Below are 26,683 nucleotides of genomic sequence, written 5' to 3' on the forward strand. Positions count from 1 at the left end.
ACAAACAAATAAACAAAACACCACCCATCAAAAACAACAAAACTCAAAAAAAGAGGTCAACACTAAGGCCTATTTGATTTAGGTTTTATACAGATTTCAAAATCCATTAACAAGGAGGCTTACAAATAAACATATCTAGCAAACATTTAAAATAATATGCAGAAAAGTTCTTCTATTCTTCTGAAGTACCAGAAAAACCTCCAAAGAATCTAAAAAGGGAAGGCTGTGGCACTTCTCATTAGTTACAGTTTGAAATAAAACAATGTAAGAATTGCTGAAGATGGGAAATGTTATATGTTTAGCAAGTAAAAACCATCTAATAAAATGAACTTGGAATATAAAAAAAGTTCAGAGGATAAAAATCTTCAAAACTAAAAAATATTTTTGATATTGTCAAGTGCATCACCCTTAGAATAACTTAATATAGAAATCCTTGTTTTTATTCCATAAAAAGGATGCTTGGTAAAAAGTTAACAAAAAATATGGAGGAAATCTGAAAAAGAATGGACTCTAAACATAAAGAATGATGAAATCACTCTAAGTATAAGCAGCTTTTTCGAAGACAAATATTTCACCTACATCATAGCAAATATTTGACAAATGATCTTATGTGTGCATGTGTGTGTCTCCATGAAGGTTGTATATTTAAGATTATATATAAGATTATATATAGATATATAATCTAGATTATATATCTTATATAATATATATATTATATATAATATATATTATGTATATAAGATTATATATAGATATATGAAGGTTGTATATTTAACCTAAATATAGATATATAATCTTATATATACATATATAGCTAAATATAGGTATGTAATCTCAGTAGAAAAGATAATTTAAGTAATTTAAAGTATTGTTTCACAGTCTGTGATGGGAGGAAAGATTTTAAATTTTGGAGCTGTAAAAGACTTGAGATCAGTCAAAGGGCATCATATTACAGAATAAAAAGAATAAGAGATAACAAATACAGTAGGAGGAGAGGCTTTAGATGAAATTAGAATACGGAGAAGCAGTACATTTGGACTTGACACCAAGAAAAATAATGTCTAAAATGTCTTTTTTTTTAAAGATTTATTTTTTATTTATTTCTCTCCCCTTCCTCTCCCCCCCCGCCATTGTCTGCTCTCTGTGTCCATTCGCTGTGTGTTCTTCTGTGTCCGCTTGCACTCTTGTCAGTGGCACCGACAATCTGTGTCTTTTCGTTGCATCATCTTGCTGTGTCAGCGCTGTGTGTGTGCAGCGCCACTCCTGAAACGGCTGCACTTTTTTCACGCAGGGCAGCTTCCCTTACAGGGAGCACTCCTTGCGTGTAGGGCTTCCCTATGCAGGGGACACCCCTGCCTGGGTGGGCCAGCTCATCACACGGGTCAGGAGGACCTGGATTTGAACCCTGGACCTCCCATATGGTAGGCGGATGCTCTATCAGTTGAGCCAAATCCACTTCCCTCTAAAATGTCTTTGAATAAAATTTTCCTGATTTGTTATCCTCAATTATATTCAAGGAAAAAGAAAACAGTGTTCCCACCATTACCATGGATAATAATAATCATTTACTCTAAAACAAATAACAAGGAAGGTATCTACCAGCTTTCATTCCTGTCTCTCCTTCTGCTTCTCTATGAGGTGCTCTAAAAGACATTTCTCTGAAATATGAATAATTTACAAGGAGAAAAAAATGTAATATATTACAAAAATAAGATTACCCACAAGGCTTTAGAAAAGAAAGATCAGTTTGAAGATTCAGTTCTGCACAAAAATTACTAGATCACAAGATACATAATCTTGTTTATAAACAGCAGCTACTTTGACAGTTGTTTCATTTTCTCTTTTCTATTTCTCTCCAAGACTAATTAGCATTATACACAGTATGTCCCTTGTTTCAAATGTCTTCTTTCAACTTAAGAACTATAGAATCTTTTGATTACCCAAACCCTGATCTAGTTTTTCAGTTACACAGAAGCCAAACACTCTTTGTAACACTTCAGATGAAAATAACAAATAAAAGTAATAAAAATAGAAACAACTATGACAGATGGATGCTACATGTATACTATCTTCACTTCATGAATCGTTTTAAAGATAAACTTAAAAAAAAATTTAAAAGATTATTTTTATACATACTTACTGCTGAAAGGCTGTCATTGTATTCTCCAAATTTTCCCCAGCACCTGGGAAAACATTAAATTTAAACTTAATTTACTTAGACATTTTGAACATGCTTTTCTTTCAGAAATTCATTTTAATAAGATACATTCCGTGAGTTCTGATGTACATATATTATATAAGTATTAAAATATAAGCATTTCAAAGAATGTAATAGTATTTTGAATTTTCTTAGCCACCCCAGGAGGAACAGAAGATCAAAACAGTCACAGCAACACAGAGGGGTTAAAATAAACTACATATGATTTTTTAAAAAGCTATATCTGCTATTTGTCATAGGAAAGATGAAGAGGACTTTTTACATACATACCTCCTTAGAGAGAGTTAAACATTCTCTCCTCTGTATCCCTGTAGTTTCGTATGCACACTTCTATTATGACTTTTATCATGATAGCATAAATTATTTACCTATCTGCTTCTCCTCCCTTTCTCATGAATTGCTTACAAGAAGTAACCGGTTTACTCTTCTTTGTGTTTTGTTTTGTTTTAAAGATTTATTTTATTCATTTCTCTCCCCTTCCCCCACCGTTGTCTGCTCTGTGTCCATTCACTGTGTGTTCTTCTGTGTCTGCTTGTATTCTTGTCAGCAGCACAGGGAATCTGTCTTTTTGTTGCATCATCTTGCTGCATCAGCTCTCTGTGTGTGCAGCACCACTCCGGGCAGGCTGTGCTTTTTTCACATGGGGCGTCTCTTCTTGCAGGGCACACATCTGGCACGTGGAGCACCCCTACACGGGGGCACCCCTGCGTGGCAGAGCACTCCTTGCGTGTGGCAGCACTGCACATGGGCCAGCTTACCACATGGGTCAGGAGGCTCTGGGGATCGAACCCTGGACCCTCCATGTGATAGACAGATGCTCTATCAGTTGATCCATGTCTGCTTCCCAACTTATCTTTGGTTAAAGACTTGGTCTCAAATCTGCTTGCTACCTGTGTGATCTTTTTTTTTTTTTTAGCAATTTTACTTAGATATATTCATATACCACATTCAAAATAAATAAAGTGTACATTCAATGGGTTTTGGTATAATCTCAGAGTTGTCTGTAAGACCTTTTCAAAGTTATCTAACCTCTCAGTGGTTAGCTTCCTTCTCTATATGGATCAAGACAACAATGGTAACTATCTCACAGGATTGATATAATGAAAAGAATTAACATGTAAACATCTCTTTCTTTTTCTTTTTGTTTTAAATTTTAGGTGGTGCCAGAGATTGAGCCCAGGACCTCATACTCAACCACTGAGCTACATCCACTCCCCAATGTGAGTTGGTTTTCTCATTTGTTTGTTTGTTTGTAGGTGGTACAAAGGATGGAACCCAGGACCTTATACGTGGGAAACAGGCAATCAACCACTTGAGCTACATACATGCCCGCATTTTTTCACTTTTTAGCATCTCCAAAGTTAGGGTACATTTTACAACGGAAGATATAAAACACTAATTGCCAGATTTTCTCTTTTTCAATAGTATATAAAATATTGTACATCTTGGGGAGCAGATATGGCTCAAACGGCTGAGTGCCTGCTTCCCACACAGGAGTTCCCAGGTTCACTTCCCAGTGCCTCCTAGAAACAAATAACAAGGAGACAAACAGAAAAAAAAAGAAAACTCAACTCAGGGGAGCCAATGTGGCTCAGTGGCTGAGCACCACCTTACCAAATACAAGGTCCTGGGTTCAATCCCCAGGCCCGCTACCTCAAAAAAAAAAAAAGAAAAGAAAAAAATAAATATTGTGCATCTTATAATGGATGGCATTAGATTGAAAGAAATACTATGGTGAACATTCAGTAAATGTTAAGGATTATTGTTATTACTATTATATTTATCAAAAACATGTAACTAATAAAGAGAAGGTACCTGGTGAATGCCTGTTAACTGTAATAATAATGAATAATATTGTATAAAAAAAGAACACAGACCTTGATGGGAACACACTGAATTATAAAAATATTACCTAATATTGTATACTGTGTAAAGAGTCAACAGGGAGCAGATATGGCTCACGTGGTTGAGTGCCTGCTTCCCAAATGGGAGGTCCCAGGTCAGTTCCCAGGGCCTACTTAAAAAAAAAAAAAAAAAAAAAGTAAAACAAATGAAAAAAACAACTTAGGGGAGCTGATGTGGCTCAGTGGTTGAGCACTGGTTTCACGCATATGAGGTCTTGGGTTCCCCGGCCCCCAGTACCCCAAGGGGAAAAAAAAAGTCAATTAACATTACATTTGCTGGCCAAAAGTTTTAAAATATTTTAAAACTAAAAGATTTCAGTATTACTAAATAATTCCACAGGAAATAATGCACAGGAAAAATACTTTGGAAAAATAACAGCCTCATGGTCAATTTCTTCCTAATAGAAATGGGCAATTCAAGTTTAGGGTGCTGCTCAGGTTAACACCATCAATGAACATATTTATGATAGTATTATAATTTTCTTCTTTTATAGTTAGACTGTATTTTTATGGCAACCTAATAATCAATAGAAACACAAGGTATGCAAAAACAAGTATCAGCTTAATGTTTTCAAGTTCTATCAGTCCAGCAAAGAGAAAGGGACACCCATGTGAAAAAAAGCTAGTGTGATTTTAGGTTCACTTTGGTTACTGGACTTGATGCATGATAAAAGCAGGGTGGCATACATATATGCAGGTTATAGATTTTTTTCCAAATCAAGTGCTCTTTTGAGATGAGATAACTTTAAAAAATCTATTTGGCCTCTGTTTTATTTTATTTTAATCAAAAACCTACGGAGGGGAGCAGATGTGCTTCAAGTGGTTGGACACCTGCTTCCAACATGGAAGGTCCCAGTTACCTCCTACAAGCAAAGACAAACAATAAGCAAACAAAAAAATAAACAACTCAGGGGACCTGATGTGACTCAGTGGTTCAACACTGGCTTTCCACATATAAGGTCCGGGATTCAATCTTTGAGCCCAGTACCTCAAAATAAAAAAATAAAATAAAAAAATAACTGAAAGAATATTGAATTTCCATCCTGGGGAGTTCTGCTACATTCTCTAACAGGACAGCAAGACCCCCCCCCCCCCCCGAGTGCAAGAGCAATGTCTAGTGAAGGCAGACCATTGCACCAGGCCCTTGACATTGATGATTGTACTTACGAACCTTTTCTTGTGTAACTGAAACTTAGCCTAGTATTATATACTGCCTAAGAGTTACCTCCTGAAAGCCAACTTGTTGCTCAAATGTGGCCTCTCTCTAAGCCAAACTCAGCATATAAACACACTATCTTCTCCCTGGCAGGGGACATGACTCCCGGGAATGAGCCTCCTTGGCACAAAAGGATTATTACCAAGCACCAACTAGCAATGTATCTGGAAAAAGACCTTGACCAAAAGGGTAACGGTAAATACAAATGAGTTTTTATGGCTCAGAGATTTCAAAGTGAGTTGGGAGGTCCTTTCAGAGGTTAGGCTTATGCAAGTCTCAGCAGGATTGACTGCCATAGTAAAGAGTACCTCAAGTAGGGGGCTCCTAGGGGCTCTGAAGATATCCAGAAACTATAAGCAGGACAGAGAGCTCAGGAATTTGGCACTCTGCCAGTAGGCCTTACTTTGGAATTTATGTTCCCCAGTGCTTAGACCAATTTAAAGCTTCTCTACACATGGCTCTTCTGACGCTTTTATGTGAACCCATAATTAGCACTATACTTGATAAATATATGTCCCACAGACTTAAATCTTTGGTCCATCCATGTACCACTTGAGCCCTGAATTTCAACAGAGTTGCAACACCTACCATCCAATTCACTGAACTCACCCAGGACAACTAAGACAACAATGATGGGCAAGACCCATCCCAAAGAACAGACAGTGTCTGCAACTGCAAGCAAGAGAGCTCCATCCATCTTCCCCTTGGGATCTAACTCCCTCTCAATTAGAAGCAGAGTGGGCATCACCATCCCAAAGTCCTCACAACTGGGGAATGAACAACGGACTAAAGTCGACTTATTATTATTCTACTATAGACTTATTAGTATTCTGGCAATGGAAGAATTCTTATCATTGAGGCAAAGGCAATGGCCACCAGAAGTTCAGAAGAACGGAGAGGGAAGAATAGGTGTGATATGGGGGCATTTTTGGATCATTGGATTTGTCCTGTATGACACTGCAGTGACAGATACAGGCCACTGGATATTTTATCATAACTTACAAAATTGTCCTAGAAAAAGTGTAAACTATAAAGTAAACTATAGCCCATTCTTAGTAGCAATGCTTCAATATGGGTTCACCAGTTGTAACAAATATACCACACTAATGAAGGATGTTGTCAATGTGGGAAAGTATGGGAGGGGGAGGGTGGAGGGCATATGGGAATCCCTTATATTTTCTATGTAACATTTAATAATCTAAAGGTTTTTTTTTTAATTTTTTAATTAATTATTAAAAAAAAAAACTATGGAGGGGAGTAGATATGGTTCAGTGGTTGAGTGCTGGATTCCCACGTACAAGGTCCCAGGTTCAGTCCCCGGTACCTCCTAAAAACAAAACAAAAAAAACAACTACGGAATTGTTATTCAGATCATCAATATTCAAGAAAATACCACAGGATAGTACCAAAAAGATAAGAGTGCTAAAGAGAGGACCTGCTGCAGTCTGCTCAATCTTCTCCTCACCTTTCCATTGTCCTTGAAGTCACCTACACAGAATCTGACGCAATGTAGAATAGAGTTTGTAAACTATCATTGGACACTATGGATTATAAACTAGACTATGAACTCTTGAAGACAGAAAACCACACAATTGTGGTCTTGACATCTAAAACAATGTTCATTATACACTTGATCCTCAAGAAACATTTCTTGCTAGGCTGCCTAGCCAGCTTATTTTCATAATTTGATTCTGTAATGCATGACAGGACCATGACAACTTCAAGGTATTTCCAAATTCTGTTTGTCTGGGAATTAACCCAATTCCAGATAGTTTGTGCATGGGACATGGAAACATCTGGTACCTTAAGTCTTGCTTAGGAAGTAAACTACTAAACACATGTACACCTGCAACTTGGGCTTTATTTAAATTTGAAAGCAGAATTACTGAAGTTTCCTGTAATTCATTGTTATAAATTTGGAAGTACACTATATAACAATGTTGTTGACTGAATCATTTGCAATAAAATGCATATGGTGGGAAGCGTATGGTTATTACAGACATGATTTATATGTACTGTGAAGATTGATGCTAGCAATGTCAGGGATAAAGTCTTCAAAAAGATGCAGAGTAGGGTAAAGGGCCCATCTACTTACAACATGCATTCTTCTAGCTATTTCATTGCTGTCTATTTTCAGCCTCCACCACACAAACACTAAATATCTAATATTTAATTTACAAAATATATGCAGATAGATGTGGTTTGCATACCTACTGTACAGGTTAAGAGCCTGGACTCTGAATCCATTCTTCTTAACTCAAACCTTACCTTTCCCTCTTACTAGGCATGTCACTTTGAGTAAAAGAGTTTTACTTTTCTGTGCCTCAGTTCCTTCTTCTGTAAATTGGGGATGAAAATGGTAACCATGTATGTTATAAGGATTAAAAATTTTCACATACATAAAGGAGTTACAATAGTATCAAACCTATAATAGGTACTCAATAAATGTTATCTATTTTCTATTTATCATTATATCATCTTTATTTTCCAGAAGGAATCACATAACACCTTAATAGGTGTTTTCTCTTTTGCACCTCACAGGTGCAAAGTCTCACAGGACTTTGTCAAAAGGGTGAAAAGGCAGCCAACTCAATGGGAGAAAATATTTGGAAATCACGTATCCAATAAAGGTTTAACATCTAGGATATATAAAAAGATGTTACAACTCAAAAATAAAAAGACAAACAACCCAATTAAAAAATGGGCAAAAGACTTGAATAGACATTTGCCCAAAGAAGAAATACAAACAGCAAAAAACCACATGAAGAAATGCTCAACATCACTAATAATTAGGGAAATGCAAATCAAAACTATAATGAGATATCATTTCACACCTATCAGAATGGCCATTATCTAAAAGACAGAGAACTACAAGTGTTGGAGAGGATGTGGAGAGATAGGGACACTTATTTGCTGTTGGTGGGATTGCAGCCACTAGGGAGGACTGTTTGGTAGCTTCTAAAGAAGTTGAATATAGAGTTGCCATGTGACCCTGCAATACCACTACAGGGTATATTCCTAGAAGAACGGAGAGCAGTGACACAGACATCTGCACACCAATGTTCACAGAGGCATTATTTGCAATTGCCAAAAGTTGGAAACAACCCAGGTATCCATCAACAGATGAATGGATAAACAAACTGTGGTCTGTTCACATGATGGAATGTTATACAGCTGTAAGAAATGAAGTCATAAAGCATATAATGACATGGGTGAACCTGGAGGACATTATGTTGAGCGAAGCGAGCCAGACACAAAAGGACAAATACTGTATGATTGCAATACTATGAACCAAATACATTGTGTAACACATTGCATGATGCAAAAAATTTATAGGTATCCAGTGCTTTTAACTGAGAAATGTATTTTTTTTAACTGTGTTTTCTTTTTTGTTTGTTTATATTTTCGATTATTAAATATACAAAATTTAAAAAAATAGCTGTTTTCTGACATGATACATTGGTCATTTGGAAAATATTTGGGTTTTATATCAAAATATTTGGATGTTAATGTAACAGACTATGAGAAGTTCATTGTTATGGTTTCAGATTCCACATTGCAATAACTTTTTTTTTTCCAGCAGATTTGAAACTTATTTTGAAGACAGAGCTGACATAAGTGGCTGAAGTATTGGACATATGTATGGGAGAAAGAGGAACTAAGGCTGACATATAGCTTTTTTTAACCTAAAATCTACCAGATGGACAGTAGTGCCATTCACTGAAAAAGAGAAGAGAAAGGGAATATTTAGGGGCTACCCAGGTGTGCTGGACACATCAAGTTTGAAATGGCTATGAGACCTCCAAGCAAAGATGTTGAACAGGCAACTGGGGTCCATTTATCTATCTGGTTTGGAATATAAACTTGGAAGACATCAGCAAAGATGTCATCAAAGCCATGGAGGAGGATTAAGTTACATGGAGAACCCAATTCAAAAAAGCAGAGGGCCTGGGACTGATCTTCCAAGATGGCCTGCTGAGACTTAATCCATGTCTTTGGCTAGAACTACTGGGGGCAAGAATCTCTTTGTTCCTAGTAACAAAGCTCCTGAGAATGATATCTGCCCACGAACAGAATAGAAAGACACAGTTCCAAGCACTGTGAGCATAGTACCTTGCAGTTTCAGATGCCCATCCTGTCTGTACTTCTCTAACATAAATGGTTAGCACTCTTTCATTCATTTTCCTTTCTTTTTTTTCCAATCAAAACTAGGGCTTTATTAGGGCAACGTGACATAAGGCATAAAGCAATCAATTGTTTGATAGGGTATCCTTTCAAAAAGTAAGCAGCAGAAGTATAATTATGTACTTCCTCTCTAATGCTTGTTCTCAACACCTGCTTAATCTAATCATGAAGACTGAACAGAACATTCCTTTTACAACATACTGTACATTTCATTTAATTGTAGAAGCTTTTCTAAATGCACCTCTCTCTTCTGGCTGGAGGGCTATTTCATCAGAAAACCTGTAAGTGGGGCCTGTGTTTGTCTGTCAGTGCCCCGATGTGTTCATCTTATTTCTGCCCAATGACTATGACATCAGATTCACTGACCAGCGAAGGATGAACCAACCCTACATCAACCCAACAGCACATTCCTGGAAAGGTTTTGCACTTTAAGACAACCTCCCACATCACCCTGGGAAGGGGCTTTGTTCCAGGAGGAGTGAAAGGGGGCTAAAAGAAACTGAACCTAAACTCTTCACCAGGAGTGTCCAGGATGGCCTTGGCTGCCCTCAATGGGCAGTGCGTGTAGACCCTTCAGCTTTTCTTTCTGGTGGCCTGACTCACAGGCTTCACCTGGGCTGAGTGGGCTGCAGCCCTGAGAGCCAGCAGGGCCTCCCTCCATTCTGCTTCCATCTGAGCCCTGTAGTTTCCAAATAAGAAATGCATCAGCTGCTTCTTCTGGGGCAGGTGGGTTCTTTCACTGCACAGGGTCTGGATTGCCCAAGTAGTCTGCTCTTTCTGTTTTGGGCTGGGTCTCTGAGTCCTGAGACTGAGCTCGAGCTGCTCCACATGCCTAGCCAGTTCCTGGGCCAGCTGCTCCACCTGGCCCTCAGCACTGAGGAGCTCCTCTTCACGGGCTTTCCTGAGGTCTTCCTGCCTCCATTGGTCACAAAGACCCTGTTCCAATGTTTTCTTCTTCTTTTGCTTCTTAAAGGTTGCATGGCCTCCACCACCTACAGAGTGCACCCTAGAGACAGTGTCATTACAGGTGGGGTGCCCTGAGCAGAGACAGACTGGATGGGACCTTACAGTGGAAAGACTCAGGGCACTGGGAACAGGGCCAGAGAGCTTGGGAGTGTGAGACACACAAGCAGCACCCGAGGGCTGGTCTCCTGAGTAGGGTGTCCAGGGACTGCCAAGCGCTGCATTTGCTGCCAGAGCCAACCTAGGGCCTGGGGGCAGATACCAAAATTCAATTAACTTTTAAGAAACTACAATTTTTTGAGTTTTGGTGCAGTATTAAAGAAGAGTATGTATATTCAAACTACGTATTTATGTGAAGCTGCAAGTGTGAAGCAGTTATGAGAATCTAGCTGCCTTCTGTTAAGCCAGACCTTAAAGGGATCTTCAAAAAGGTAAAATACCACTCATAGTAAATTTTGACCCATGTATGCTTTTAGAACATCATGCATTGGTCATTTGGAAATTCTTGACTCAATAAATTATGCTGATCTCCTAAATGTTGACATATTTTATTATAAAATATTTTTAAAATTATACTTAATATCTAATCTCATCAGAAAATTCTTTAAGAATTAGAAAGCTATCAAGCTCATAGTGGAGAATACAGATTACATATTTTGTGATATTTTAAATTTTAGTCCTGGCCAATTCTTGTTAGAAAAATTGTTATGGTACTGAATCAAATTTTAGATTACAGTCTCCTAGAATTTACTATTTTAAGGTTTAGACAGTAAATCACAAGCAATTTTAACCTGGGTTAACGTTCATCCCTAAAGAACAGGTTAAGATTTAAATAACCCCATCTTGCAACATTTTATACATCATGCTTAAAATGCAAAGAAGACACATTATTATAGAATAATGAAAAAGAAAAGATTTGGTCCATTACCTGAGAAATTCGAGGATGGGCTGCCTACACTCCTTTTAGCAAGACAATTTTCCCTAAGAAATTTGTCTTTGTGTCATAAACTATGTCATCTTTTAGCCTTTTAAAAATCCACGTGTCATTGCTGGGGTGCAGAGTGTGGCTCAATAAAACAGGTGCAAAGTTTGCAGCCTTGGGAGCTCCAGTTCCTTTCTCAGTTCTGCCCAAGTTCCCACAGTGACCTTGATAACTGTCCCCGACTCTGGGCCTCGGTTTCCCTCTCTTCTTAATCAGCAGTGCACAGAGTGGGAGGGCGGGACCGGCTCCCAGGGACTGCACAGACCCAGGCTGCAGTATTGCTCGGGATTCAGGCTGCTCCTGAGGCTGCTGGAAGCCCTCAGGTGCTCAGGCTCATCACCCAGCCTTCCCCACCCGCTCAGCCACCGGCTCGCTCCGAGCCCTGCGTTCCCGGTTCCCCGGTCCTGCACCGCCCTCCCCCAATGTGCCTCGCCGCTGGGAAGGGACTGGCGATCGTGCTCCCACCCGCTGAGAAACGCTGTCTACCCTCATTGTCACCCTGGTCCTTCCTTCTTCATAGAAGCCCATATACCGCTTCCTCTGCACTGGAGATAGACGCCCCCCTCCCCCATTCCCCGGCCCCGGCTCTGCCTCAAGACTCTCTCCCTTCCCTCAGGAGACCTCCCCCTCACACCGCCTTCACCTCCGGGCAAGTCCTGTCTTCACACACTCTCATTCCTCCTCAAACTCCTCCGCCTGCCTTTCTCATAATGCCAACGGACCTTCAGCTCTAGTCAGATGAAAAGCCTTTCCCCCTCCGCCATCGGGTTCTGGGTACCCCTCTCACCTCCGCGGTGAGAGATGTGTTTACTGAGGAATCGCTGCTTCTTTCTCTGGTGCAGCAGGGTCGGGTATTTGAGCAAGAAGAATGAGGTCACCAAGTACCCTCCCAGGGTGGAGAGAAGGTAAAAAGCTGCGGTAGACGACATCTTAGTCACCGTGTAGAAAGTCCCCCACCTCTGGGCCCTCTGAACTCCCTGCGGCGGTCGCAACCGCGGCGGTCCCAACGGCGGCGGTCGCAACGGCTGCAGCGCCGGCTGCTGGAGGTCTGCTCGCCCCCAGCTGGTGCCAGCGGCGCAGCGCACTTGTCGGTGCCGCCTCACCACGCAGGCGCAGCCAGAACCGGGCGCCGGAGCGCGCCTGCGTGCAGAAGTCCTTTTGTTGCTTGGGCCCCTGGGTGGGAGCTTTCAGTCCCGTGTTGAGCACTTACTGAACTAACTTTGTGATTGCATCCGCAGCATTTGGAAGAAACTCCAAACTGAGGCGAATGTTTGGAAACCTGCCAGGGCCTTCGCCTTGGCTCAAGCAGAAAAATGCCATTCAGGAACACCCTTCAGGAAGGCCTGACGTAATTGGAAGATTCATATTAAAAAGGAGAGATTACAGGCATTTCTTAACGTCTATTCTAGGAAATATAAAAGAATTGTTATTGATAGAGGAGTGGTTTGCATAAATAATAAGCCCCTCCGTTTGCCGAGCCAAGGAAAATATTTCCCTATTGTCATAGACCATTAAAGGTACTAGTTTAGGGGGGTGGGAGGTATATGGGGACCTCATATTTTTTGTATGTAACATTAAAAAAAAAAAAGATAAAGATACTAGTTTGTTTATCAGTCAGGTAATTAAGGACCCAGGCACCTCTCCTTCAGCTCACTCTGAAAATGCAATTCCCCATTGTTACAGACCAGCGACATGGACCAGACTCAGACTCTGAATAAAGTTCCAATTGAGAGCTTTATTAGCCACGCAGCAACTGCCTCATCTACGCAAAGGAGAGAGCAGCCTGGGGTGGGGGGGGGGGGGGGGGGGAGGAGTTTGCTTATATAGGCTTTTAGGTTCAGGGCGGTGGGGCAATAGCTCAGCAAGTAAACGCGTACAGGAGCAGATGTTTGAGATTAATTAAGTGCTGGGAATTTTATCAGCGGAGACAAGAGGTTGGAGAGTTCTTGTTGTTTACAAGGGTCTGAGTCAGGTTGGTTTTGGCAGGGGCTGATGAGACTTTCTATGGGAGGAGGCTCTGAGATAAGGTTTTACAGTCGAGCAAGCTAGTTACAGAAGCGAGATATAGGCGGTTAGGGGGCTGTGGAATTTTCCTCTCGGGTGGGGGTGGTCACAGGCTCCTACTTCTCCACACCCTGTGTGTACACGATAGGCATTCAAATATCAGTTGGCTTAAAATCCCACTTAAAATAAGGACATGTTGGCAAGATTTTAGGATATCATTTAAATATTTTAGGAAGACTGGCAACTAAATTCCAGAAGGGTCTACCTGTTTCTCTTTTATCATACACATTCCAAACTGTTAAAACACTATGAGCCTTTTTTTTTTAAGATTTATTTTTTTAATTTATTTCTCTCCCCTTCTCCCCATTGTCTGCTCTCTGTGACCTTTTGCTGTGTGTTCTGTGTCCGCTTGCACCCTCAGTGGTAAACGAAACTGCGTCTCTTTTTTGTTGTGCATTTTGCTGCATCAACTCTCCGTGTGTGCTGTGCCATTACTGGCGGGCTGCACTTTTTTCGCGCAGGGTGGCTCTCTTGCAGGGCACACTCCTTGCGCGCAACAGCTTTGCATATGGACCAGCTCACCACACGGGTCAGGAGGCCCTGGGTCTGGAACCCTGGACCCTCCCATATGATAGGTGGACGCTTTACCAGTTGAGGCACATCAGCTTCCCAAAAGCTTTTTTTTTTTTTTTTAAGGAGGTACTGGGCATTGAATCAGGACCTCCTACATGGGAAGCAGATGCTCAACAACTGAGCTACTATCAACTCCCCAAGTAGGAGCCATTTTAATGCTAAGAACTACGGTTGAGGGAGAAAATTTGGTAGGAGCCAAAGTCTCCCAAAGAAATGCAAGCAGAGTATTTAAAATCTTATGCTTCTTTCCATAGCACATTAAAAGAATTATACAACATGATCAAGTGGGTTTTATACCAGGTATACAAGTAGGGTTCAACTCAACAAAATCAATTAATTTATACACCATATTAACTAATTGAAGGGGGAAAAACCCACATGGTCATCTCTGTTGACGCAGGTGATAGGCTAATGTGTCAATGCAGCCAGGTAATTGTGCCCAGTAGTTTGGTCAAGCAAGCACTGGGCTATTTATAATGCAAGGATATTTATGGACTTAAATCATCAGTAAGTTGATTGCATAGATGTCTGATTACACCTACAATCAACCAAGGAGCTTGCCATCAGCAATGAATGACATTTAAACTAATCAGATGAATGCCTTAAAAGTAGTGATTTCAGCATTCAGAATTTTCCAGCTTGACTTCTGACAGCCAACATCTCCTGGGAGCTCATCAAGGACATTCATCAGAGCCCCTGGTTTGTAGCCTGCCTGCAGAATTTGGACATGTGCAGGCCCACAGTCACGTAGGAGTTTTATAAAATCTCATACTATTTACAGATATCTCCTGTCGATTCTGTTTACCTCACTAATGCAATGCATAAAAGGCATTTGGCAAAATACAGCATCCTTTCTAGATAAAAACTCTTCGAATGATAGGACTAGAAGGAAACTTTCTCAACATAATAAAGGGTATATAGGAAAAACCCACAGCTAACATCATACTCAATGTTGAAAGATTAAAAGCTTTCCCTCTAAGATCTCAGAGAAGACAAGATGCCCACAGTCACCACTGTTATTCAACACTGTGCTAGAAGTTGTAGCTAGACCAGTTAGGCAAGACAAAGAAATAAAAGGCATCCAAATCAGAAAGGAAGAAATAACATTTTCAATATTTTCAGATGATATGATCCTATATTTAGAAAGTCCTCAAAAAAATCTGCAACAAAGCTACTAGAGCTAATAAATGAGTTCAGCAAAGTGGCTGGATATAAGATCAACATACAAAAATCCATAGTGTTTCTGAAGACAGTAATGAACAATCTGAGGAAAAAATCAAGAAAAAAATTCCACTTAAAATAGCAACTAAAAGATTCTTTTAGATAGTAACTAAAAGAATATATAGGAATAAATTTAACAAAGGATGTAAACCTGTACACAGAAAACTACAAAACATTGCTAAAAGAAATGGCCAAAGCATCTTGAAAAGAGGAGAAAAAAGCTGGAAGATTCACATTTCTTGACTTTAAAGCATAATTCAGGAGAGCTGATGTGGCTCAGTGGTTGAGCACTGGCTTCCTACATATGAGGTCCTAGGTTCAATCACCAGCCCTGATATCTTGGAAAAAAAAAAAAAAAAGCAGAATCTCAGCCCCCATCCTAAAGCAAATAAACCAGAAACTGAATTTTTTTAAAAAGATTTATTTTTTATTTGTTTCTCTCCCCTTCCCTGCCCCCCTCCCCCCAGTTGTCTGCTCTCTGTGTCCATTCTCTGTGTGTTCTTCTGGGGTTTTTTTTGTTGTTTTTTTTGTTTTTTTTTTAAAGATTTATTTATTTATTTAATTCCCCCTTCCCTCGGTTGTCTGTTCTCTGTATCTATTTGCTGAGTCTTGTTTCTTTGTCCGCTTCTGTTGTCGTCAGTGGCACGGGAAGTGTGGGCGGCGCCATTCCTGGGCAGGCTGCACATTCTTTCGCGCTGGGCGGCTCTCCTTACGGGGTGCACTCCTTGCGGGTGGGGCTCCCCTAAGCAGGGGACACCCCTGCGTGGCAGGGCACTCCTTGCGCGCATCAGCACTGCGCATGGACCAGCTCCACACGGGTCAAGGAGGCCCGGGGTTTGAACCGCAGACCTCCCACGTGGTAGACAGTCGCCCTAACCACTGGACCAAGTCCGTTTCCCTCTGTGTGTTCTTCTGTATCCGCTTGTATTCTTGTCAGCAGTACCTGGAATCTGTGTCTCTTTTGTTGCATCATCTTGCCGCATCAGCTCTCTGTATGTGCAGTGCCACTCCTGGGGAGGCTGCACCTTTTTCATGCTGGGCCCTTCTCCTTACGGGGCACACTCCTTGCCCATGTGGCTCCCCTACGTGGAGGACATGCCTGTGTGGCATGGCACTCCTTGCACACATCAGCACTGTGCATGGGCCAGCTCATCACATGGGTCAGGAGGCCCTGGGTTTGAACCTTGGGCCTCCCATATGGTAGGCAAACGTCCTATCTGTTGGGCCAAATCTGCCTCCCAGAATCTGAATTTTAAAGAAAGAAAAGAAAGAAGGGAAAGAATGAAGGCAGGATGGTAGGAAGGAGGGGAGGGAGGGAGGAAGGAAATTACAAAGCTCCAGTGCACAAAACAGCATAGTACTGACATAAAAATAGACATATTGATGAATAGAATTGAAAATAGACCCTCACATCTGTGGTCAATTGATTTTTGATAAGGCTGCGAAGTCCTCTGAACCAGGACAGAACAGTCTCTTCAACAAATGGTGCTGGGAGAACTGGATATCCATATACAAAAGAAGGAAAGGATTTTTTCAAAAATTATCAAATTTTGAAAATGCATTAAAGACCTAAAAATAAGAGCCAGGACCATAAAACTCCTATAAGAAAATGTAAAGAAGCATCTTTAAGATCTTGTGGTAGGCAGTGTTTTTTTTACAGTTTACAGCCAGAGACAAGCAATGAAAGAAAAAATAAATCGACTGCCTGAAAATTAAAAACTTTTGTGCTTCAAAGGACTTTGTTATGAAAGTGAAAAGGTAGCTTACTCCATGGGAAAAAATATTTGGAAACCACATATCTGATAAGGGTTTAATATCTGGAGTATATAAAGAAATCCTACAACTCAACAACAAAAAGTCAAACAATCAAAAGACTTGAATAGACATTTTTCCAAAGAGGAAAACAAATGACTAAACCACACATGAAAAGATGCTCAATATCACTAGCTATCAGGGAAATGTAAATTGAAACAACAATGAGGGGAAGTGGATGTGACTTAAGTGATAGGGCCTCCACCTACCATATGGGAGGACCCAGGTTCAATTCCTGGGGCCTCCTGGTGAGAAAGAAGAGAAAACATGCCTGCGCAGTGAGCCAGTGGCCCGCATGGTGAACCAAGTGCCTACATGAGTGCCCTCACAGCGAACTGGGTGTCTGTGCGGTGAACCAGTGCCTGCAGAAGTGAGTCAGGCAGCAAGATGATGACACAAGGAAAGAGGAATGAAGGGGAGAGACAAGGTGAAGCACAGCAGAGACCAGGAACTGAGGTGGCACAAATGACAGATAACCTCTTTCCACATCAGAGGTCCCCAGGATCAAATCCCTCTGAATCCTAGAGGAGAAAGACAGAAGAGAAGACAAAAAAAGAAATAGATACAGAAGATCATTCAGCAAATGGACACAGCAAAAACAGCTGGGTGGGGGAGGGGAGGGTAAGAAAAAAGAAATTAAAAAAAAAGATATCATTCCATACCTATTAGAATGGATACTATTAAAAAAAAACCAGAAAACTACAAGTGTTGGAGAGGATGTGGGGAACAATTATTGACTGTTGGTGGGAATGTGGAATGATACAGGTGCTGTGGAAGACAGCTTGGCAGTTCCTCAGGAAGCTAAGTATAGAATTACCATATGATCTGGCAATCCTACTACTAGGTATATACTCAGAAGAAGTGAAAGCAGGGACACAAACAGATATTTGCACACTGGTGTTCATAGCGGCATTATTCACAACTGCTGAAAGATGGAAATAACCCAAGTGACCACCAACCAATGAATAAACAAAATGTGGTATATCCATATAATGAAATATTATTCAGCTGTAAGAAGGAATGAAGTCCTGATGCATTCAACAACATGGATGAACCTTGAGGACATTATGTTGAGTGAAATAAACCTTACACAAAAGGACAAATATTGTATGACTCACTAACATGAACTAATTATAGTGAACAAACTCCTGAAGCTAAAATCTAGAATACAGGTTATCAGGAGATAGAAAAAGGGTAGAGAATGGGGAGCTGATGCTTAATTTGTGCAGAATTTTAATAAGGTTGATTGTAAATGTTTGAAAATGAATAGAGGTGATGGCAGCACGTTATCGAGTGTAATCAACAGTGCTGAACTGTGTGTGTGATTGTGGTTGGAAGGGGAAATTTAGGGTCACGTATATCACTAGAAGGAAAGCTAGAGAATAATCTAGGAACTGTCTAACATAGTGAGATGAATGTGGTTAACAGTATAAATATAAGAAAGTTATTCCATGAATTAGAACAAATGTATGTCATTATTACAATGTGTAAATAATAGGGTGGTGTATGGTAAAAAACACATCTAATACAAACTATGGACTATAGTTAACAGTAATATTTTAATATTCTTCAGTTTTTTTGTTGTTATTTTTTTTCTTTTTTCTTTTTATCTTTTTGTTGTTGTTGTTGTTGTTGTTTTACTCTTTCATCAGTTTTAACAAAGGTACCACACCGATTTTTTTCAATCTCCTTTACTTAGATAGAATAATATATTACTTTAGCAATAGGCTTTTTTTCCACTCCCTTATTTCATAACAATTTTATTGAGACTTATCACATGCATTTTCAATAGTTTGGTCATCAGGAAATTACTTTTTTAATCACCTGATAGTTTTTTCCACATAACTTGTTTGAGAGAGAATAATTAATTAACCACATTTAATGCTTTTTCGTGGAAGTTTTTGCCTTACCCAAAAGCACCCACATATATGATTATAAAAGGATGTTTTTTTCTTCCTGTAGCAGTTTGATATGGTTATCAATTCCAAAAATAGATATTGGGTTATGTTTGTAATCTGGTCTGTACTTGGGCATGATTAAGTTATGATTAGGGCTTTGATTGGGCCACATCATTAGGGTGTTGAGTCCCAATCCCTTGGCCAGAGGGAACCCACAAATAAAAGGTATGGCAAGGGACAGAGTTGAGGGTTTCTGATGTTGGAGTTTTGATGTTGGAGTTTGATGCTGAAGTCTTAAGCTGGAGCCCCAGGAAGTCAGCACACAGAGGAAAGAGAAGCAAGTCCCAGGAAGAGAGGACCTGAGCCAGGAGAAGAACACAAAGGAATAGAGATGGCTCCTTAGACTCAGCAGAAACCCCAGGGAGAGAGACAGAGCTATTCACCTGATAGTCTACAGTTGATCTTGTGGAGGAGGCAAAGTCTAGAGAGTCTCAGAGTCTACAGCTGACCTTGTGGAGAAAACAGAGGAACTGAGCCCAGAGGAACCCAGGAAGCTTGAACTTATACAGATGCCGGCAGCCATCTTGCTCCAAAATAGATTTTGGTGAGAGAAGTAACTTATGCCTTATGGCCTGGTATCTGTAAGCTCCTACCGCAAAAAATACCCTTTATAAAAACCAACGAACTTCTGGTATTTTGCATCAGAACCCCTTTGACTGACTAATACACTTCATATAGATGATTTTTCAATTTTTTTCACAGTGGAACCACTTACAGTACTACTTTTTAAAAACAAATCAATTTTATTGATACATATTAATAAAGCATGCAATTTATCCTAAGTGTACAATTGATGGTATATGGCATATCACAAAGTTATGAAGTAGGCTAGTAAGATAGGGAATCAATAGATGGATCTGGAACCTGGCAGAGAGTCCATGTAGACATCAGTAACCCCCAAGATGGCTGCTGGAAGACCCTCCCCAAGATTCTGCCACTCAGATGAAGACTTCCTCCAGAAGCCAGGAGAAGCCCCAGATAAGCCCCAGGGACTTTATCATTGGGCCCTCCTAGCAGATTGATGGAAGAAATAAGCAATCAAAACAGTGAACAGCTGGAACTCCTCCCCTGCCATTAGCAAGGGAGTGGGATAATTAACAGTTCAAAAAGACAGGCACAGGGCCTGAGCTTGCTCTCTCATGTGCTCTCTTACCTGTGGACCCATTCCTGCCCTCTGCACACCACTCTCACAGTTTATCCTTGGCCATGTGGCCATGCAAGTAAAACCTGGGCATTTATAACCTATAGTGGGAAACTGTAGCCTGTAAATCAGCCCTCTTATCACTTTTCAGCCCCTTCCTCTCTACTTGGGACCCCTGCTCTGTTATTTTCTCCCATTTCTCGCTCCTCCTTACCTGAATAAAGTATGGCCTAACTCACCCAATGTGCTCTTGAAATTCATTTCTGCAGCATATTCAACGAACCTAGATAAAATCTGGTAATAGTTGTGCATTCATTACATTCATTATTAAAACATTTTCATTATTTCAATAATAATAATAAACAAAAAACAGACAAATAAACAAGAAAATTCCTCACCTTCCTGTCTCTCTGTTTCTCCTGCCATACATAGCTGTTCTTTCTAGCTATTCTTGCACAGTTATTTATTTGTTTATTAAGCAGTTTTATTGAGATATATCCACATACCATATGATCAATCCAAAGTGTGTAATCAATGACTTTTATTTTTAGCTGTTAAAAAGTCCTTTATTGGGAAGCGGACTTGGCTCAATGGATAGAGCATCCACCTACCACATGGGAGGTCCAGGGTTCAAACCCAGGGCCTCCTTGACCAGTGTGGAGCTGGCCCACGCACAGTGCTGATGTGTGCAAGGAGTACCGTGCCACATTCCTGATGTCGCTGACAAGGATACAAGTGGACACAGAAGAAAAAACACACCAAATGGACACAGAGAACAGACAACGGGGGCGGGGGTGGGGGAGGGAAGGGGAGAGAAAATAAATAAAAAATAAGTCTTAAAAAAATTCTTTATTGTAAAATTGTAAAATGATAGAAAAAATTTGAAAGAAATTACAAATTTTAAACAAGAGTGCAAGGCCGGGTTAGGTTTAATATAATCAATTATAAAAAATAGAATAGGGAAGCGGACTTAGCCCAGTGGTTAGGGTGTCCATCTACCACATGGGAGGTCCACAGTTCAAACCCTGGGCCTCCTTGACCCGCGTGGAGCTGGCCCACGCACAGTGCTGATGTGCGCAAGGAGTGCCCTGCCATGCAGGGGTGTCCCCGCATAGGGGAGCCCCACGCACAAGGAGTGCGCTCCATAAGGAGAGCCGCCCAGTGTGAAAGAAAGTGCAGCCTGCCCAAGAATGGTACTGCACACATGGAGAGCTGACACAAGATGATGCAACAAAAAAACCACAGATTCCCGTGCCGCTGACAACAACAGAAGTGGACAAAGAAGAACATGCAGCAAATAGATACAGAGAACAGACAACTGGGGTGGAGGGGAAGGGGAGAGCAATAAATAAATCTTAAAAAAAAAATTGATAGAATAGCAACAAACCTTTATGAATGTAAATAATAATTCAAATATAATAGAAATTAATTATAACATACTTCTAATTTTTATATTACAGCTCTAACTATTGAACAAAATAATCTCTAAGAATTAAATAAATTATTGATTTAGTTATTTAATTTCCATTTAGGCCATACTTCTTTCTAGATAATCAAATTCCTATTTGGGAATTCTTCACATCTTACTGGAATGGATAACAGCATATAAAAATTTGTCAACTCATAGTTTTATGAGGCAGAAAAACTCAGTAAATTGTTCAACAGTAGTAATGCTAAATCATTATTGATCCAGGTAGATTATTTTAATTAAAGAGTGTGAATAAGAAGTGGTTAAAGAAAAATGAAGTTTCTAAAAATAGATCTCTTCTCCAGGCCTCTTCAATTAAAAGCAAGAGTTTATTTTGTATGACAAAAATTACAGAATACTGATTACAGGAACAATTTGCCAGTTCACTGAGTAATTACTGTTCATATACTATAATGTTGTTATTTTACATTTATCTGGTCTACCCAGTTCCTTTTTGGTTACTATTTGCATGGAATACATTTTTCCAACCTTTCACTTTTAACCTCCCTGTGTCCTTACATCTGAGCGGGTCTCTTGTAGACAACATATATGTATAGCTCTTTTTTTAAATTTTTATCAGTCTATGTCTTTTGATTGGGGAGTTCAATCCATTAACACTCAGTGTTATTACTGTAGAAGCATTACATATTTCATCCATTTTGTCCTTTAGCTCTCTATTGTCATATCTTCTATTGTATGTATTCTTATCCTTTAGTTTACCCTTCCTAATAATCTTCATTTCTAAACTCTTCTACAGATCTCTCACCCTTGGTTTGTCCTTTCAGGCTGCAGCACCCCCTTTAGTATCTCTTGCAAATCTGGTCTTTTGGTGACATATTCTATCAGTGTTTGTTTATCTGCAAAGACTTTGAAGTCACCCTCATTTTTGAAAGACAACTTTGCCAGATACAGAATTCTTGGCTGGCATTTTTCTGTTTCAGTCCTTTAAATACATCATACCACTTTCTTCTCTCTCCTGTGGTTTTTGATGAAAGGTCAGCATTTAATCTTATCAGTTTCCCTTTTATGTGGTGTTTTGCTTTTCTCTTGCTGCTTTCGGAATCCTTTCTTTATCTCTGATATTTGTCATTCTGAATAGTAAGTGTCTCCAGGTAGGTCTATTCAGATTTATTCTGTTTGGGGTGCATTGTCCTTCTTGAATATTGATATTTATGTCCTTCACAAGGGTTGAGAAGTTTTTGGTCATTATTTCCTCAAATATTCTCTCTGCCATTTTCCATTCTCTTCTCTTTCTGAGACACCAATAAAGTGAATGTGTGTTTTGCATTTTCATTGAATTCCCTGAGACTCTGTTTCATTTTTTCCTGTCTCTTCCCTTTCTGTTCTTCTGTCTTTTCCAGTTCAGATGTTCTGTCTTTGAAATCACTAATTCTGTCTTCAAGCAATTAAAATCTGCTCTTATGTGCCTCGAATGTATTTTTAATCTCATTCATTGTATCTTTTATTCCCATAAGGTCTGTTACTTTTATTTGTAGACTTTCAAATTGTTCTTTATGCTCCCCCAGTGTCTTTTCTTTTCTTTTAAGATCTATTTTATTTATTTTCCCCCATCCCCTCATTGTTTGCATTTTCTGTGTCTGCTTATTGTGTTCTGGTCTTCTTTTCAGGAGACACAAGGAATGAAACCCAGGATCTCTGATGTGGGAGGAAGACACCTATATTCCTGAGCTACCTCCTCTCCCTGTTTTGTTTTGTCTCACATTGTGTTTTCCTCATGTCTCTTATTGTTTCATCTTCTTGCATCAGCTCACCACACCTGCACATTGTGTCAGGTCACCGTCTTGCTCATCTTCTTTAGGAAGCACCAGGCACTGAACCTGGGACCTCCCATATGATAGGCAGGAGCTCAATCACTTGAGTCACATCCACTTCCCCCAGTGTCTTCTTTTTTTTTTTTTTAAGATTTATTTTATTTATTTATTTCTCCCCACCCCCTTGTTGTTTGCATTTGCTGTGTCTGTTTTTTTGTTGTGTGCTGGTCTTCTTTTTAGGAGGCACCAGGAACCAATGCTGGGATCTTCCATGTGGGATGAAGGGGTTAATCACTTGAGCCACCTCCACTCCCTGCTTTATTGTGTCTCTCATTGTACTTTTCCTACTTTTGTCTCTTGTGTCATCTTGTCGCATCAGCTCACTGCACCTACCTATTGCAACAGCTTGCCGACTTTCTTGTTTTCTTTAGGAGGCACTGGGAACCAAACCCTGGACCTCCAGTGTGGTAGGCAGGAGCCCAATCACTTGAGTTATTTTTTGCTAATGTTTAGGCATCTGAATATGTTGGTGAATTTACTCTGAGGATAATTTCTCTCTCTTGCCTATTGCTTATTTGTTTGTTTTTCACTGCTCTTCTTTGGTATTTGGCTCAACTTATTCTCAGTCTTTAAAATTGCCCAGCTTAAGTTTTCAAAATCAGTCCAGAGTAACTGGTGGGGTGTACATTTTCTCCTAGGGGTTGGGTACAGAGAGCACAGTTTTTGTCCATGAAATTTCCAGACTGGCCAACAGATGGCACTAGTCAGTGCACCTTTCCACAGAAGTGTTTCAGTCTTGGTTTTCCTATGTTCCTGTGTTAAATCTCCAGATCAGAGATTCAAAGCAGGCTCTGCCGGCAGAATTCACTGAAGAAAAGCACTAGACTACCCTCCCTTTTCTCTTGAAACAGTTGACAAGGAAGAACATGTCTGCTCCCCTCTCAGTAGGCTGCAGTGAGCCAGGTGTTTTACCCCAGCTTAGTCTCTTGGGGTGGGAAAGGGGAGCCATTCCCAGGCAGCACGGGGGGTTGGTAACTCACGTTTGTCATTTCAGCTTCTTCCTCTTTCTGTCCCTCACCCACCTGGGAGTTATGCAGCACTGTCATGGTCTGCTGACCCCCAAAGCAGGTCCCTTGGACAGTTTTTGGCTCTTTTCCTCATTGTTTTTGTGAGAGCATTCAACCCTGCCGTTTAGGCTGTCACCATCTTCCCACAGTCCTCTCCCACACCATTTTTAAATGCCAATAATGGGGGATCTAAGGAGTATAAAGCTTTTCTTTTTGGAGCAATGAAAATATTCTAAAATTGACTGTGGTGATGAATACATATTCTGTGATTATATTGAGAGTCATAGATTGTACATTTTGGATAGACTGTATTGTGTATGCATAAAACTGCTTTTTTATAAATCTTGTGATTCTTGACTCTGGCCTTGAGGAAATCACTTATTCTCTTTTGTTTCTTCATCATAAAATAAGGAAATATGAATAAATCATTACTTACAACTTTTACGTGCTATTAATGATCTTGGTTCCTAAAGAGTCTATTTATCTTTGAGAGGAGTAAACAAGACTTAGAGGTTTCTTGAAAACTGGAAGCCTTTGTTGGTTAGATTTTTAAAAAATGGCTGGAAATGAGTTTTGCATCAATTTACCATCAGCAGCCATCTATTTCTTTATCTGACACCAAATACCAAAGAAATGACAAAGTCTTTGTCAAAGAAAAAGAACTAAGTGTACAAATGTCCAAATAAAACCAACATTTTAAAAAGATCCCTGAATTTAGACTCCTCAGACATAGGTATACCATTTACAAGCTAAGTGACTGGCATATCACTTAGCTTACGCCTCACTTTCCTCTGTAAAATGGGGATGGGAGCATCTAATTTCAAGGTCTATTATGAGGATTTAATGAGGTAAAATTAAAGCATTAAAAGTACACTATATAGGGAAAATGGACTTGGCCCAGTGGTTAGGGCGTCCGTCTACCACATGGGAGGTCCACGGTTCAAACCCCGGGCCTCCATGACCCGTGTGGAGCTGGCCCACGCGCAGTGCTGATGCACGCAAGGAGTGCCATGCCATGAAGGGGTGTCCCCCGCGTAGGGGAGCCCCACGCGCAAGGAGTGCACCCCATAAGGAGAGCCGCCCAGCGCGAAAGAAAGTGCAGCCTGCCTAAGAATAGCACCACCCACACAGTGAGCTGACCTAACAAGATGACGCAACAAAAAGAGACACAGATTCCCTTGCCACTGACAACAACGAAAGCGGACAAAGAAACAAGATGCAGCAAATAGACACAGAGAACAGAAAACCAGGGTGGGGATGGGGGGAGGGGAGATAAATAAATAAATAAATAAATAAATCTTTTTTTAAAAAGTACACTATATAAGTAAAATATTATGTCAAAAGACAGAATTGTTTCTTCCTCTAAGATATTACCAACAATGCTTGCTTCAGCAGTGCATATACTAAAATTGGAACAACACAGAGAAGATTAACATAGCCCCTGTGCAAGGATGACACACAAATTGGTGAAGCATTCCATATTTTTAATGCTCCAAAATGTACTAATTAAATGCAATGATGGGAAGCGTATTTGGCTCAACTGATAGAGCATCTGCCTCCCACATGGGAGGTCCAGAGTTCAAACCCCCGGCCTCCTTGACCCATTGGAGCTTGCCCACACAGTGCTGATTCACACAAGTAGTGCCATGCCACACAGGGGTGTCCCCTGCATAGGGGAGCCCCATGCGCGAGGGGTGCGTCCCTAAAGGAGAGCTGCCCCGCGTGAAAGAATCACAGCCTGCCCAGGAGTGGTGCTGCACACGCAGAGAGTTGACACAGCAAGATGATGCAACAAAAAGAGACACAGATTCCAGGTGCCGCTGACAAGAATCCAAGCAGACACAGAAGAACGCACACAGCTAATGGACACAGACAGCAGACAATGGGGGGGGGGCAGAGGAAGGGGAGATAAATAAATAAATAAATAAATCTTAAAAAAAAAGAAAAAGAAATTATCTAAACGAAAAGAGGAAATTAGTCCAAGCAATCAATTATCATAGGAAAAAAACCTAAATTTTGAAAAAGACAGATATAAAAAATCACTCCCTACTTCATTGTAAAGAGAAAATTGAAGTCTGGAGAGGTTAAGGAGTTTGTCCAAGACCATACAGCTAATAGCTTATGTTGCTACTACAAGGT

General features: G+C 40.3%; 1 protein-coding gene and 1 non-coding gene across 3 annotated transcripts in view; one reads left to right on the forward strand and one right to left on the reverse strand.

The window, feature by feature from the left end:
* Nucleotides 1-12,604, reverse strand: part of GDPD1 (glycerophosphodiester phosphodiesterase domain containing 1) — a 47,978-nt gene extending 35,374 nt beyond the window's left edge. The window contains exons 1-2 of one of the 2 annotated variants that reach the window (XM_058283888.1): nt 12,256-12,604; nt 2,141-2,183 (exon numbers count right to left, since the gene is read on the reverse strand). In XM_058283888.1, coding sequence (XP_058139871.1) covers nt 2,141-2,183; nt 12,256-12,397 — 185 coding nt within the window. In that variant the 5' untranslated portion in view covers nt 12,398-12,604. Of the gene's footprint in view, nt 1-2,140; nt 2,184-11,414 lie in introns of both variants that reach the window. The other variant, XM_058283889.2, reaches the window with a different exon arrangement.
* Nucleotides 12,605-25,925: 13,321 nt separating this feature from the next.
* LOC111766496 (U6 spliceosomal RNA) lies at nt 25,926-26,030 on the forward strand. Its single transcript, XR_002798531.1, has one exon. It is a non-coding gene; the product is annotated as a U6 spliceosomal RNA (small nuclear RNA).
* Nucleotides 26,031-26,683: the final 653 nt, after the last annotated feature.

The sequence above is a fragment of the Dasypus novemcinctus genome, chromosome 21 (genome assembly GCF_030445035.2).
Source record: "Dasypus novemcinctus isolate mDasNov1 chromosome 21, mDasNov1.1.hap2, whole genome shotgun sequence".
NCBI lineage: Eukaryota > Metazoa > Chordata > Mammalia > Cingulata > Dasypodidae > Dasypus > Dasypus novemcinctus.